At 41.5% G+C, this 17,094-nt stretch overlaps 1 protein-coding gene across 1 annotated transcript in view; it reads right to left on the minus strand.

Annotated features, from left to right (window-relative positions):
• Positions 1-2,955: 2,955 nt before the first annotated feature.
• The window catches only part of abhd12 (abhydrolase domain containing 12, lysophospholipase), a 177,492-nt gene continuing 163,353 nt past the window's right edge, over positions 2,956-17,094 (minus strand). Inside the window, exons 11-13 of the mRNA XM_068044525.1 lie at positions 16,505-16,583; positions 13,558-13,679; positions 2,956-9,148 (exon numbers count right to left, since the gene is read on the minus strand). Coding sequence (XP_067900626.1) covers positions 9,115-9,148; positions 13,558-13,679; positions 16,505-16,583 — 235 coding nt within the window. The 3' untranslated portion in view covers positions 2,956-9,114. The remainder of the gene's footprint in view (positions 9,149-13,557; positions 13,680-16,504; positions 16,584-17,094) is intronic.

Genomic DNA, 17,094 nt, shown 5'->3' on the forward strand with positions numbered 1-17,094 from the left:
ATCGTGTTTTTGGGATCCTTAAGGGGGAGGGGGAGCACCCCCAAGTCGTGGTCCACATAGGCACCAACGACATAGGTAGGAAGAGAGATGGGGATTTAAGGCAGAAATTCAGGGAGCTAGGGTGGAAGCTTAGAGCGAGAACAACCAGAGTTGTTATCTCTGGGTTGTTGCCTGTGCCACGTGCTAGCGAAGAGAGGAATAGGGAGAGAGAGGAGTTGAACACGTGGCTGCAGGGATGGTGTAGGAGGGAGGGTTTTGGTTTCCTGGATAATTGGGGCTCTTTCTGGGGTAGGTGGGACCTCTACAAACAGGATGGTCTTCACCTGAACCAGAGGGGTACCAATATCCTGGGGGGGAGATTTGTTAGTGCTCTTCGGGGGGGTTTAAACTAAATCAGCAGGGGAATGGGAACCTAAATTGCAGTGCCAGTGTACAGGCTGTTGAGAGTAGTGAGGTAGGGGATAAGGTTACAGGGACGCAAGAGGGCACTGGCAAGCAAGAACTTGGTTTAAAGTGTGTCTACTTCAACGCCAGGAGCATCCGGAATAAGGTGGGTGAGCTTGCAGCATGGGTTGGTACCTGGGATCCTGATGTTGTGGCCATTTCGGAGACATGGGTAGAGCAGGGGCAGGAATGGATGTTGCAGGTTCCGGGATTTAGATGTTTCAGAAAGAACAGAGAAGAGGGTAAAAGAGGGGGGGGTGTGGCATTGTTAATCAAGGAAAGTATTACAGCGGCAGAAAGGACGTTTGAGGACTCGTCTACTGAGGTAGTATGGGCCGAGGTTAGAAACAGGAGAGGAGAGGTCACCCTGTTGGGAGTTTTCTATAGACCTCCGAATAGTTCCAGAGATGTAGAGGAAAGGATAGCGAAGATGATTCTCGACAGGAGCGAGAGTAACAGGGTAGTGGTTATGGGGGACTTTAACTTTCCAAATATTGACTGGAAATACTATAGTTCGAGTACTTTAGATGGGTCTGTTTTTGTCCAGTGTGTGCAGGAGGGTTTTCTGACACAGTATGTGGACAGGCCAACCAGGGGCGATGCCACATTGGATTTGGTACTGGGTAATGAACCCGGCCAGGTGTTCGATTTAGATGTAGGTGAGCACTTTGGCGATAGTGATCACAATTCGGTTAGGTTTACCTTAGCGATGGGCAGGGACAGGTATATACCGCAGGGCAAGAATTATAGCTGGGGGAAAGGAAATTATGACGCGATTAGGCAAGATTTAGGATGTGTAGGATGGGGAAGGAAACTGCAGGGGATGGGCACAAACGAAATGTGGAGCTTATTCAAGGAGCAGCTAATGCGTGTCCTTGATAAGTATGTACCTGTCAGGCAGGGAGGAAGTTGTCGAGCAAGGGAGCCGTGGTTTACTCAAGAAGTTGAAGCGCTTGTCAAGAGGAAGAGGGCGGCTTATGTTAGGATGAGACGTGAAGGCTCAGTTAGGGCGCTTGAGAGTTACAAGCTAGCCAGGAAGGATCTAAAGGGAGGGCTAAGAAGAGCAAGGAGAGGACACGAGAAGTCATTGGCGGATAGGATCAGGGAAAACCCTAAGGCTTTCTATAGGTATATCAGGAATAAACGAATGATAAGAGTTAGAACAGGGCCAATCAAGGATAGTAGTGGGAAGTTGTGTGCGGAATCAGAGGAGATAGGGGAAGCGTTAAATGAATATTTTTCGTCAGTATTTACAGTAGAGAAAGAAAATGTTGCCGAGGAGATTACTGAGATACAGCCTACTAGGCTAGATGGGATTGAGATTCACAAGGAGGAGGTGTTAGCAATTTTGGAAAGAGTGAAAATAGATAAGTCCCCTGGGCCAGATGGGATTTATCCTAGGATTCTCTGGGAAGCCAGGGAGGAGATTGCAGAGCCGTTGTTGTTGATCTTTAAGTCGTCATTGTCGACAGGAGTAGTGCCGGAGGACTGGAGGATAGCAAATGTTGTCCCCTTGTTCAAGAAGGGGAGTAGAGACAGCCCTGGTAATTATAGACCTGTGAGCCTTACTTCGGTTGTGGGTAAAATGTTGGAAAAGGTTATAAGAGACAGGATTTATAATCATCTTGAAAAGAATAAGTTCATTTGCGATAGTCAGCACGGTTTTGTGAAAGGTAGGTCGTGCCTCACAAACCTTATTGAGTTTTTCGAGAAGGTGACCAAACAGGTGGATGAGGGTAAAGCCGTGGATGTGGTGTATATGGATTTCAGTAAGGCGTTTGATAAGGTTCCCCACGGTAGGCTATTGCAGAAAATACGCAAGTATGGGGTTGAAGGTGATTTAGAGCTTTGGATCAGAAATTGGCTAGCTGAAAGAAGACAGAGGGTGGTGGTTGATGGCAAATGTTCATCCTGGAGTTTAGTTACTAGTGGTGTACCGCAAGGTTCTGTTTTGGGGCCACTGCTGTTTGTCATTTTTATAAACGACCTGGATGAGGGTGTAGAAGGGTGGGTTAGTAAATTTGCGGATGACACGAAGGTCGGTGGAGTTGTGGATAGTGTCGAAGGGTGTTGTAGGGTACAGAGGGACATAGATAGGCTGCAGAGCTGGGCTGAGAGATGGCAAATGGAGTTTAATGCAGAGAAGTGTGAGGTGATTCACTTTGGAAGGAGTAACAGCAATGCAGAGTACTGGGCTAATGGGAAGATTCTTGGTAGTGTAGATGAGCAGAGAGATCTTGGTATCCAGGTACATAAATCCCTGAAAGTTGCTACCCAGGTTAATAGGGCTGTTAAGAAGGCATATGGTGTGTTAGCCTTTATTAGTAGGGGGATCGAGTTTCAGAGCCACGGGGTCATGATGCAGCTGTACAAAACTCTGGTGAGGCCGCACCTGGAGTATTGCGTGCAGTTCTGGTCACCGCATTATAGGAAGGATGTCGAAGCTTTGGAAAGGGTGCAGAGGAGATTTACTAGGATGTTGCCTGGTATGGAAGGAAGGTCTTACGAGGAAAGGCTGAGGGACTTGGGGTTGTTTTCGTTAGAGAGAAGGAGGAGGAGAGGTGACTTAATAGAGACATACAAGATAATCAGAGGGTTAGATAGGGTGGATAGTGAGAGTCTTTTTCCTCGGATGAGGATGGCAAACACGAGGGGACATAGCTTTAAGTTGAGGGGTGAAAGATATAGGACAGATGTCAGAGGTAGTTTCTTTACGCAGAGAGTAGTAGGGGCGTGGAACGACCTGCCTGCAACAGTAGTAGACTCGCCAACTTTAAGGGCATTTAAGTGGTCATTGGATAGACATATGGATGTAAATGGAATAGTGTAGGTCAGATGATCGGCGCAACATCGAGGGCCGAAGGGCCTGTACTGCGCTGTAATATTCTAATTCTAATTCTAATTCTAATTCTAATCTCTGAGGACACACAAAGTGCTTTCCTCTCCCTCAGAGCAAATATTTCTTTTAAATGGTCATGGCCCCCAAATGGAAAAGTCATTCATTACTGACAATCCTCTTCACTTTGCAATTTACATTTCTCTGCTGTTTAGCATGTGAGCACTTTATTGGGTGGTCATTTATTTAATTGCCTACATATGCATCCCCAAAGAATTATTAAGTAATGTAATTAACAATTGCATCATCTGTTACAACACACACTATTGATGGCATCAAAAAGGGGGAATTACCCAAGAGCTGAAAATCTACCCTGACATCATAAACTGGGCAAACAACCAGGAATCCAGCTGCCCTAAATAAAACCTAAATGTACTTCAACCAAACCACAGGAATTGAAGCACCTCTATGGGAGAAATGCAAAGTACCTAATGTAATGTGGAGAGACTAGAATCGCTATGTTGGTTCTTCTTGGAGCAGAGAAGGTTAAGAGGAGATTTAATAGAGGTGCTCAAATTATGCATTTTGATAGAGTAAATGAGAAACTGGCAGGTAGAATGGTCCTGTGCTGTCCAATCCTAATGAAAAGAACCAGTTCACAACTTGAATTTAGTTTCTAAATTATTCCAAACTCACTAATTCAGCAATCACAATACACATCATTGATGTTGAAAAAAAAACAACAGGAGGTAGATCAAGTCCCCAGTGATGTGTTATAACACACTGTCCCTAATCTCACGTGCTGGCATTTATTTTGGATTTTTTTTTCCTTTTAACCAGGGAAAAGTGGACTAAAACAAAAGCAGCCAAAATTAGAACACTAAGTACAGGGGGCATGTTTTTTTGTGAATTATAAATTCAAAGCTTGTTTTAATTTTTGATAAAGAATTGCATTTATTTAGCAGCTTGTCACATCTCTTGAAAATATCTCAAATGTTTCACATCAATGAATTACTTCAAAGTGCAGTGATTTTTTATATAAGTAAACAAAGCATTTGTTTCGCACATGGGCAAGATCCTACTAACAGCAATGAGATAGCTGAATGACCAGTCAGTCCGATTCTGGTGATGGCCTTGTTTGAGGGATAAATATTGGCCAGGAGCTGGAAAAACTCCCTGCCCCTCTTCAAATAATTCTCCAGGTTCTTATATGTTTACTTGGATCATTGGAACAGGCAGAATTAGCCTTAGTTTTTAACATCTTGTCCAAAAACTGGCACATCCAACAATGCAGCACTTGCTCCCTGCTGCACTGAATGTCAGCTTAGATCATGAGCTCCAAGGTTCTGCAGTGGGGCTTAAACCTACAATCATCAAACTCAAGAGGCAAGATAGGGAACTAAGTTCCAATCAATCACAGGAAGGTGAGAGGACTAACAGCTCGAAATTCCAAAAAGATCAACAGATAATAAGCACTGAAAGATGTTCATACTGTTTTGGAGAAGAAAAACTGCCTGAAAGGATGGTGGAAGCTAATTCAATACAAACTTTCAAAGGAGAATTGGATAAATGAAAGGGAGAAAATTACAGGATTAGGGGAAATAGCATAGGAGTGGTTCTAAATTGGATAGCTTTTGCAATGAGCTGGCATTATTGCCACCACCTCTGCTGTAAAATTCTATGAAAAGGTTTAAAGGACTTTGATTGATTCTGAATATTTTAATGACTCAAAAATTCTACAACTTAATTTCTTTCAATTGAAAACTCAATGCTCACCAAAATGAACGAAATTATATTCATCCTTTAAAAAATGATTATAGCTCTTCTACTAAAATTATTTTTTTCTAACGAATGCAGTAGCTAGTAACAGTTCAGGCATGAGGTCATTAATGCATTTACAGTATTACAGAATTACAACAACGATGAATAACCAACGATAAATAACCAACCAGTGCACCGCATTGGACCAGTAACACTTCATGCCTTGGTAAGGGTGCGAGTACAGAGTCAATCCCCATGATTTCAGCAGTGCACTTGTGGAGAGCCAAAGAGTAGAGTCATAGAGTTATACAGCACAGAAACAGGCCCTTCAGCCCATCATGTCTGTGCCGGCCATCAAGCACCTTCTCAATAAATGAGTGTTAAGAAGGGGGAAGTGGGGTATGGAGGCAGGGAAGATCACATGGGCAGTCCTCCTAGTTGTGGACAGAGGCAGTTGGAAAGAAGGAACTTGCAAATGTACAACTCCATTCATGCCCTAAGAACATCCCACAGGGCTTTGCAGCCAGCGAATCACCTTTGAAGTGTAGTCACTGTAGGAGCTTTGCCTACAAACAACAGTAATGAGATAAAATTCCAGTTGATCTGGTGTTGTTTGAGGGATAAATATTGGCCAAGACACACACAGATCTTCCCTGCTCCTCTAATAACATGGGATCTTTTACAATCACCTAAACAGGCAAACATCTTGTCCCAAAGCCTTCGTACTGCACCAACATATCAGCCCAGATTATGGGCTCAAGTCCCGGGAGTGGTGCATGAACCCAAGTCAGTCTGACTCATGAGGTGAGAGTGCTATTGCTGGGGTCCCTGAAATAATCACTTCACGCCTAAAGCAAGTTGGTTGCCAGAGATATCTGTTCAAGGAAGATGAATGGGTGAAAAATGGCCAGCATTTATATAGTGCCTTTCATGACCTCAGGACAATCCAAAGTACTTTACAGCTAATGAAGTTACTTTTGAAGTGTACTCTGATGTAATGTAAGGAAAGAACAGCCACTTTACACGCAGCAAAGCTCCACAAACAGAATGAGATAAATGACGATGAGATGGCAGGATTTGTAGGTGTTGGTCGAGGGATAAATATCGGCTAGGACACTGGGAGAACTCCCAGCTCCTCTTCAAAATACTGAATGGGATCTTATGTGTCCACCTGAGAAGGCAGATGGTGCCTTGGTTTAACAAAGAATCCAGAAGACAGCACCTCAGAATCAGCATTCCCTCAGTACCGCACTGGAGTTTCAGCTTGGATTATGTGCTCAAGTCTCTGTAATTGAGCTAACAGCCACAACCTTCCGACTCAGAGGTGACAGTGCTCCAATTGAGCCAAGAATGACATCTTCATGGTTTTCAGAACTGGTTAAGAAATTGATATGGCAGGGGATCAGGAGAACCCACGCCAAATTTCTACTTGGGGGTCTTCTACGCAATAGTCTTTCACTGAATCCAAGTGATAGTAGGGGGAAGAATATCAGCTATCCACGCAAGACATTATCAGTAGATTTGGCATGTAAATGTGTCCCAGCTTAGACAAGTCAATATCTTGTTAAACTCCATTTCTAACAAATGGAGACTGGCAGAATTAAACTGAAGTCTAGATGCCCAAAGATCCGCTACATTGGGATCAATAGCACATCTCATAATAAAAGATACATGACAAACTAAGTCAAATATGATGTACTCTAGACCCTGACTTGGCTCCCTGTTATTTTCCATGAACATATACACAAGAAAGAGAAACAATGTCTATTTGAATCTTTGCTTCTTGAAGCTAAGAACCAGTCAAGATATATTTCCACTTCAGAGAGATAGTGACAGATATGGCTTACAAGCCCTTGCTAGGTGTCCTTAGACAATCAAAGGGAAGATACATAAGTACCTGAGGGAGAAAGGAATAGGATATGATGATAGATAGGGTGAGATGAAGTAGGGCGGGAGGAGGCTCATGTGGAGCATAAACACTTGCAAAGAATTGTTTGGCCTGTGCTGTAAAAATCTATGTAATCTTACCCCAGTCAAAGGGGCTGACTACATGTTGTTCTTGAAGCAATAACACATTTGGTCCTGGTAGTGGAGGCATCCTATCCATCTCCTCCTGGAGGGCCAAGAAACTTTTTTTTCCAACTGTTGAAACAGGTCAATGTGATTTTCACTAAAACAATTCAGGAAATGGACAAATCTGAGAAAGTAATGGCAGATGCATGTTTCATTGGGAATGATAGTCACCCAAAACATTAACTTGTCTTTTCCTTTCTCATGCTAACAGGTCTGTTGTGTTTTTTTAAAAATTGTCTATTTTCACTCCAGCTTTCCAACAGTTGCAAGTTTTAATTTTATTCTCTTAGCTCAGGGTACATTTGAGCTGTTTTAAGACAATTTTGTAAATGTTTTAATAAATAAGTTGTACTATGCATCTACACAAGGAGTTTGCTTTCCCTTACTGACTGCAAACTAGGCAATCATTTCTAATCAACATTTAATCTTCTTCACTGTAACAATGCAATGTGTAAATAAGAGTTCTGCTCTTAATAATGAATGCTATACTATTTACATTGGTGTATATATTTTGTTCAGAACATACTTTACAGCAACTGATTTTATTTCAATATTAGTAGAATGTTATGTCATATCCCAGAAGCCAACCAGTAATTTAATATTTCACTCAAGTATTGTTACAGTTGTAGCATTGCCCAGTGAACTAATAGAATAAGCAACATTATAATAGGTCACAAAACAAGTAATAAGCAGGTCAGTTAGCTGCAATTCTTTTGGTTTGTTCTGGTGATCACACTAATGCCCACTGTTTGTCGACATGACAATGGAAATCTTTCACAAACTTCTCAAACTATCTGGAATCGTAAAACACTCAATAGCCTTATAGTGGTATAATCGATGCAAATACAGGCCAACATTTGATCCAATTTTAAGTATTTAGCTTGGAATTTTAAAAAAATTGGGTGGAATTTTGTGCTCATCAAAATGGTGGGAACTTAAATAGTTTGGTCAATTCTATCACCAAATGTCAGCATCAAGGTCTCCTATAGCGTAGCTATATAGCACAAGGTACGCCAACCTCAACAGATTACCAATGGATGGATTTTCCCACACCAGACATCATTATGGCCTCCCTGAGCAACTTTGTCCATTTTGTGCTATAAGGCTCAGATCCACTAGGAACTGGGAGGAGACTGTTCACAGTCATTTTGCATAGGACTGTTACATTTAACAAGTAGACAATAACCTTCATCTGACTGGTATATACAGTTGCCATCCCCACCTCCCCCCATTCTATCTGAAGGAGGGCATAACAATAGCAAGAGACAGACATGGGCATGAAATTGGAAGAAAAACAAATTATTTGTTTAGTATACTAGATAGTGCCATTGTTTACAGCTGACATTGTCTATTTAAATACTTTGATATTATACTGAGACAGACTCACCTGAACTCAGCCTAAAGGTACGAACCTTCAAGGGTTTTCGCACCAAACCGAATTGCTGGAAAGTCATTACATCTTATGAGCTTCATAAAACCTTCACCTGGCACAAGAGAACTGAAAAGGCATGTCCATTGATACATGCGACACTATTGGGCTTAAGAAATGAACAGGTCTGGACTCTCAAAAATAAAAGTGCTGCAGCTGGAAATAAAGACCTGTGATTCAGAAGCAACAAATGGAGTGTGATCGAGACTCATATTTTGAAAATACCCAGATCATCCTTAAATTATTTTTGTATTTTGGAAGTTTAACCATATTTCACTCTATATGCAAGAATTCAATCAATGTGGTCTTGAAAAAAATGTATGCCTTCATTTCTTTATAACAAGAACTAAACTCTCAAATATTAAGTCCTTCACTTCATTCTTCAGCTGTGCTGTTAACTGAGCTCCCTCGCGCGTAACCAAAAAAAATCCAAGACGCATTATTTTCATTTTGTCTTCAAATGAAATAGGTTTGTGGAATGCAAATCAACAGAAGTCATGCAAGTCGCTTGATATAAACTGAAGTCTTCATGCGGCTTCGAAGATGTACCTGTTTGCTGTGGTCCACCTCATTACTGATGGGAGCTTGGGTCAGTTAAGAACTTCCTGGGCCAAGGGAAAGAAAAAGATTTATAACGGCTCACAAACATTTCTATCAGCAATGAATTTTCTGTGGCATTACCCATGGGATAGCAGAGTGATGCTGTTTTTTAACAATTGCTCCCTAGACTCCGACAACAACCTTTCAGCCCATTCCTGGTAAAGCAAGAATTGCTCCCACCCCAGTGAACAGCATATCTCCTCCTCTTATCTCGACAGATTACTTCTCCTCACAATAAGGTACCTCTCGCTCCCTTTTCTCACCCACCCAGTCCATAAAACAACCTCTCTTTCTTTCCCTTCCAAAACACGGTCTCAACCTCACTTCCCATCTTCCTAAACAGGATGTCTCCTGGTATGCTTCCTAAAATCAAGAGGTCTTGCTTATCCTCACTCTCAACCCAAAGTGGATCTCTCACATTTTCTCTTCCTTCCCCTGTTATCAACAATATTGATCTCCCAGTTTGTCCCCCTCTCTCTTCTGCTGAAGTAAAGAAAGTTGGAAAGTTAGTCATTGGAGATGGACTCCTGAACTCAAGTATATTGGGACTGCTTTTGGTTGCAATGGGTTTCAGGCTCTTTTGTGCAGACTCCAACCATTTCAAACATTTTTAGGCCAGAAGCCACTAGGAAATTTGTATAGCCACACACCTAGGAAATTGGCGATGAGAAGAAATTTTTCTCTGAGGGTTGTTAGTCTATTGAATTTTCTTCCCCAGAGAGCAGTGGAGACAGGGTCATTGAATATTTTTAAGGCTGAGTTACAGGGATCCTTGATTGACAAGGGAGTCAAAGGTTATAGCAGGTAGACAGGAACGTAGAGTGGAGGCCACAATCAGATCAGCCATGATCTTATCAAATTGCACAGCAGGCTTGAGGGGCTGAATGGCCTACTCCTGCGTATGTTCGTATTTATGTATGAATAGGCCATTCAGTCCCTCGAGCATACTCCACCATTCAATTCAATCATAGTTTTGTTGGGATGGGCTTCACTTAAACCGGGCTGGGATCAGTGTCCTGACGAATTGTATAACTAGGGCTGTGGATAGTGCTATAAACTAAGAGGAAAGGGGAGGGGTCATGTGAAGGGAGATTTAGCTATCTACAGATCAATCGAGGAAATAGAGCAGAGTGGCAACTTGGTAAACACAAGCAGGATTGGACAGGAAGGGACACAAAGAGTTTTAACAGCAATAGTGCATCAGCAAATAAAGACCATGCAAAGAATAGTGGTAAAAAAAAATTAAAGGCTCTTTATCTGCTCCTAATTCATATGCTCATATCTGAATGCACAAAGCATTTATAACCAGATGCACTAGCAGCACAATTAGAGATAAATGGATTTATATAATTGCCATTACAGAGACATGGCTACAAAGTGACCAAGGTTGGGAAATAAATATTCTAGGGTACTCAACAGGCAGAATGGAAAAGGATGCAGGGTAACACTGATAATAAAGGATAATATAAAGACAGAAATAAAGATCTTGGCTCAATTGATCAGGAAGTAGAATCAGTATAGGTGAAGTTTAGGAATAACAAGGGTCAGAAAATGCTGGTGGAATAGTTTATAGGCCCCCTAACAGTAGTTATATAATTGTACTGAGCACTAAGAAAGACATAATTGGAGCTTGTAACAAAGGCAGTGTAATAATCATGGGGGACTTTCATCTTCATAAAGGCCGGACAACTCAAACGGACAAAGATAATCTGGAAGATAAGTTTGTAAAATGCTTTCACAACAGCTTCCTAGAACAATAGCTTGTGAAACCAACTAGGTTAGGGGTTGCCAACCTTTTCCTGAGTGACAGCTACTTATGATAAAGGAAAATAACACATTTGCTGACAACACCACTAGGTGCCGCACTACTCGCAAATAACTGAAATGTCCACAATGTCTCAGGCAGCTCTCAGTAATAAAGATGGCGCTGCTCAATTTAGCACAAAAGGCCCTATAGCCGCTTATCTTCACAACCCGCAGCGACCCCCCCCCCCAACCCCAGCCTACTCGCTCCCTCCCTCTTCACCAGTCACCGCTCATTCCCCACCCCTGCTTATCACTGCCTGCTCCCCGTTTGCCACTTGAACGGACCCTCACCATTCGCTCCCCCGCTTGCTCACTGCTCAGCACCCTGCTTGCCGCTCCCTTGGCTTTTATCGCTGTTCATTCTTCCTGTTATGACGTCAGTATGTGGTGACGTTAATGCACTTGGCAACATCGGGATGCACATGTGCAGGTTAATGCTAGCAGGATGATGTGAGCAATCAGGAGCATTATGCGAGCTACTCAAAGGCCGACACAAGCTACCAATAGCTCGCGATCAATGCGTTGGCGACCCCTGAACTAGGGACAAAGTTATTTTACATCTAATATTATATAATAAGGAAGGTAAGTTAGTGATCTTATAGTAAAAGATTCTCTGAAAAAAGTGATCATAACACAATTGAATTCCATACTAATTTTAAGAGTGACATTCTCCAGCCCAAAACAAAAATCTTAAACTTAAATAAAGCCAATTGCATAGGCATGAGGGATGAGCTGGCTAAGGCAGATTGGGTAAATGGATTAAAAGGTAAAAAGTGGGAAACAGAGGGTAACCAAGGAGCTAATAAGAGAGAGGAATTTTAAGTAATTAATATCAGCATAGAAAAATTATCAGAGAAACTTAAGGGAGTAAAATCTGAGAAATCCCCAGGACCTGATGGTCAACATCCTAGGGCTCTAAAAGAGGTAGCTACAGACAAAGCGGATACACTGGTTATAATTTTCCAAAATTTGCTAGATTCTACAACAGTACCAGTGGATTGGAAGTTAGCAAATGAAACACTGCTTTTCAAAAAAGGAGGGAGAGAGAAAACAGGGAACTACAACCCAGTGAGCCGGACATCAGTTGTCGGGAAAATGCAGGAATCTATTATTAAGGAAGTCTTAACAATGTACTTAGAAAATCATAGTATGATCAGACAGAGTCAACATGATTCTTGGAAAGGGAAATAGTGTTTGACAAATTTATTAGAGTTTTTTTGAGGATGTGACTAGTATAGTTAAAGGGGAGCTATAGATGTAGTATACTTAGATCTCCAAACATTATTCAATATGGTGCCACACAAAAGGTGGCAGGATAAGGACTCATGGAATTGGGGTCAATATATTAGCATGGATAGAGGATTGGTTAACGGACAGGAAGGAGAGAGTAGGGATAAACGGGGCATTTTCAAGTTGGCAAGCTGTAACTAGTGGAGTGCCGTAAGAATTAGTGCTGGGGCCTCAACTATTTACAATCTATATTAATGACTTAGATAAAGAGATTGAGAGTAATATAACTAAGTTTGCTGATGATACTAAGCTCGGTGGAAATGTAAGCTGGAAGCAGGACACAATGTGGCTGCAAAGCGATATAGACAGGTTAAGTGAGCAGTGGCAAGTAAAGTAAAATGTGGGGAAGCGTGAGGTTATTCACTTTGGTAGTAAGAATAGAAAAGCAGAATTTTTTGTTAAAAAAAGGAGTGAAACTTTTAAATGTTGATGTTCAAAGAGACTTGAGTGTACTTGTACAAAGAACACAGAAAGTTAGCATGCAGGTACAGCAAGCAATTAGGAAGGCAAATGGCATGTTGGATTTCAAGGGGACTGGAGTAGAATAATAAGGAAGTCTTGCTACAATTGTATAGGGCTTTGGTGAGACTACACCTGGAGTATTGTGCGCAGTTTTGGTCTCCATATCTAAGGAAGGAGGCAGTACAGTGAAGGTTCACTAGATTGGTTCCTGCGAAAGGAGGATTGTCCTATAATGGGAGGCTGAGTAAGTTGGACCAAGACGCTCTGGAGTTTAGCAGAATAAGAGGTGATCTCATTGAAACATGCAAGATTCTGAAGGGGCTTAGCAGGGTAGACACTGAGATTTGTTTCTCCTGGCTGGGGAATCTAGAACATGGGGGCACAGTTTTAGGATAAGAGGTTGATCATTTAAAACTGAGGTGAAGAGAAATTTCTTCACTCAAAGGGTTGTGAATCTTTGGAATTCTCTACCGTAAAGGGTTGTGGATGCTCCATCATTAAATATAAAGGCTGGGATAGACAGATTTATGATCTTTCAGAGAATCAAGGGATATTGGGAGCGGGCAGGAATGTGGAGTTGAGGCAGAAGATCAGCCATGATCGCAATAAAAGGCAGAGCAGGCTCAAGGGACCATTTGGTCTACTCCTGCTCCTATTTCTATTTCTTATGTTCTTGTAGCTGATCTGTACCCGAACTCTATTTACCCACCACGCAACAACCACCCACCCCCCCCCACCCCGCCCCTTTAGCTCCATATCATGATATTCTTACTGAACAAAACTGGAGATGTAGTAACTGCAAAGGGACAGACAGAAGTGGAACAATGAGAGCACATTACTGTTAGAAAACATTTACCTTAATATCTGAGGAAGCTGTGGGCTCTTGTATATGTACTTGTGCCTGTAGCCAAGTTCTTTGTGGAAGGGAATAAATTGCACTTTCCTACTACTCTGTGAGGATGCAACAATCTCATAAAGCTGTGGAGAAACAAAAAGTTTTAATGCTCATGGAATTAAGAAAGACTCTCACTCTCCAAGGTTTTTGTCATTCCTTGAAGACAGCCTATTCCCCAGGCCAGGCCCGCTGAAGTGTTGTGCTGAGGATGCCGAATGAAGATTGTACTAGAGTGACAATCAGCTCAGATAATGCAGTGGTAGTAAAACTCATCCAGTGTCTTATAATGTGACCAGATTTCCTACCTGTGCCATACCCACCCCACCCCTCACTGTGTGTCCATCAGCATATAGTCTTTTGAATATGTACCAATATCAAACTGAGAACACAACATATATAGATGTGTTATGTATTTAAGGGAAAAATATGAATCACAAGAGAATGCAAGACAACATTTTCTGGCCCACAGATGGAGAAGATATTTATTGTGCATGTCATCACTTTTGGGAGTCTCCCATTCATTAGACTGCATGTTAATCATTTTTAGGCTATTTTCTCCCTTTTTCCTTCATTGGTTCTCCCTGACTCTCCCTAGCCTAAATCACAAGCTTTCAAAACAAAATTGGATAAATACTTGAAGGAGGAAACAAATTGCAGGGTTATGATGAAAGAGCAGGGGAGTGGTATTTACCCGGTTTGCTCTGGTGCAGACTCAATGGGCTGAATGGCTTCTTTCTGTGCTATACTGTGCTAAGATTCTACTCTTCCATCTATTCTCTTAATATTGGAGTGAATAACTATTGCAAAAATGTTTTGTTTCCTCTTGTTAAATTGCAGAGAATTTTGTAATATAAAAGCTCTGAACATTTAAAATGTTTCTATCTTCAGCCAGTTCCCCTGATCTGCTGAGTCAGTTTCTCCAACCTCCTTCACTGTATATCATGTATGACTGAAAGGGTTGCGAAACATCCAGTATTTGAGCTGCTGATAAAGCTGATTTGGAGTAACTACTAAAGGATGGATGAGTATGGCCTGGGGATAACACTTGGTGATTTTCCCCTACCTGATAGGGAGGTGACTGGCTTTTACTAGGGTTCCCAATTCGGGTTGAATGTTTTCATGGAGGTTTCATCGCATGACCTCCTGCTGCCAACTGTTCTGCTCCCACACTCTTGTCATGGTCGCTCAACATGTCCATCCTCGTGACTCCCTGACTTCCCAAGCCAGGGCAAGCAAACTCTTCAATATTCAATTGGATAATTCTAAACTGTCAAATAGCCATTTTTCCCATCTCCAATAGTTTTATAACTCATAAAAGTGTTCAAAGTTTTTTTTAATATCCAATGATTTTTCTATAGTGCTGCTCATAGCAGTGTCCTGGAGATTAATCTTCAATTCCTGGAGACTCCAACCCAATCCCGGGGGCCTTTACTCAAGAGTTTTCCTACAACAGGGATTGGAAAAATGGTAGGGCAAGGCAAGTTAAACCTCTAGCACACCATCACAATTGGCTGAGTGCCAATCATAGAATAGTACTGCACAGACGACCATTCGGCCATTGAGTCTGCACTGGTTCTTTTGAAGAGCAAACCAGTTAGTCCCACTCTCCCGCTCTTTCCACATATCCCTGCAATTTTTTCTCCAAGTATTTATCCAATTCCATTTGAAGGCTACTTATTAAATCTGTACCCACCACCCTATCAGGCAGTAGATTCCAAATCCTAACCACTTAATACATAAAAAAGGTTTTTCATGTTGCCTCTGGTTCTTTTGCTAATTACAGTAAATCTGTGCCCTCTAGTTATCAATCTTCAGTCATCGGAAACAGTTTCTATTTATCTACTCTAGCTAAACCCTTCACAATTTTAAATACCTTTATTAAATCTCCTCTTAGCCTTTGCTATTCTAAGGGGAACAACCCCAACTTCCCCCCACAGTCTATTGTAATCTTTATCTCTGGAACCATTCTCGTAAGTCTCTTGTGTACCCTCTCCAAATCCTTTCAAAAGTGTGGTGCTAGAATTGGATACAATAATTCCAGCAAGGGCCAAAGTAGTATCTTGGATAAGAATATTAAAGTTATTTTGAAATTACTGAAAATCAGTGCAACTCAAATGCTTTGGACTGTGATTACAGAATGCACTTTGACTGGTCCCAGTGGATGAGCCTTTTCAAATGGGGATGAACTAAAAATAATTGCAGCTGCCTGTGTTTCACATGTGACTGCAATCTCCAAGGAAACTTTTCTAACTGTTTAAACTGTGAATGATTTTATTTTTATTTGCATTTCCTTTTGGAAGTTTTACTGGGAATCTGATTAGCAGCAAGTACGTAAGTGCAAGTAGTAACTTAATTAACTCGCCTTAATTAATTGTGAAGAAGAATTTAGATAAAAAAGAACAAACTTATATATACTTCACAACATCATGACTTCTCAAAGCGCATTACAGCTAATGAAGTATTTTTGAAGTATAGTCACTGTTGTTATGTAGGATACGTGTCAGCCAATTTGCACACAGCAAAGTCCCACAAACAGCAATGTAACAAAGACCAGATAGATTGTTTTAAGTGTTGGTTGATGGATAAATATTGCCCAAGACATTGGGAGAACTCCCAGCCCTTCTTCGAATAGTGGCATGGGATCTTTTACTTCCACCTAAGAGGGCAGATGGGACTGTAGTTTAACTACACAAGTCACAGCTGACACCAGTATGATATCAGGAACTAGGCTCTAAGCCTGGAAATTACTAATCTTACAACAGAATTATTAAAAACCTTTATTGGACCTTCATCGCCATCTTGCATTTGCAAAACTGCAGGCTGCAAGGCTTCATTGAGAAAGATATTAACAAAAATAATCACGCTCATTCAAGCACTGAAAGTTTGGGTCTCATAGGGTGTGACACACCTTTCTTCCCAAATGAAAGGGGATGACGGCATCATCTTCTGCATGAAGAATCAGCAATGGACAGGTGATATGCTGCACACTGGAGGAAAAGTAAAAGAGAAAAGCAATTAACACAAAATTGAGCAAAACAGACATAAAAAGAACATGCAGTCATGGCAGTGACAGAAACAAGATTTTTGACCATAGTATCTCTAATTTTTGCTTAGTTTTAAATCGTAGTTTTAAATACCACACTCAAAATGGAGGTGACACCTTTAATCAAAGTTGGCCTGTTTCTTGAAGGGAGCTGTCAAGTTTAATGTCTCCATTGCACAGTTCAGAGAAGGTGACTCTCCGTACTCCTATCAGGGCTACCTGAGGGCAAAAAAGGGCCACTAGATTTAGATCAAGAAAGCAACTAGGTTTAAGATGCTGAGAATGAAACGTATCTATCTTACTCACTGTAAAGTGAAGGTATCCCAATTCAGGCAGTGTATAGAAACATAGAAATATAGAAAACAGGAGCAGGAGTAGGCCATTCGGCCCTTCAAGCCTGCTCCGCCAACTGCTTTCTGTGGTAACGAATTCCCCAGGCTCACCACTCTCTGGGT

Source organism: Heterodontus francisci, chromosome 13 (assembly GCF_036365525.1).
Source record: "Heterodontus francisci isolate sHetFra1 chromosome 13, sHetFra1.hap1, whole genome shotgun sequence".
Taxonomy (NCBI): domain Eukaryota; kingdom Metazoa; phylum Chordata; class Chondrichthyes; order Heterodontiformes; family Heterodontidae; genus Heterodontus; species Heterodontus francisci.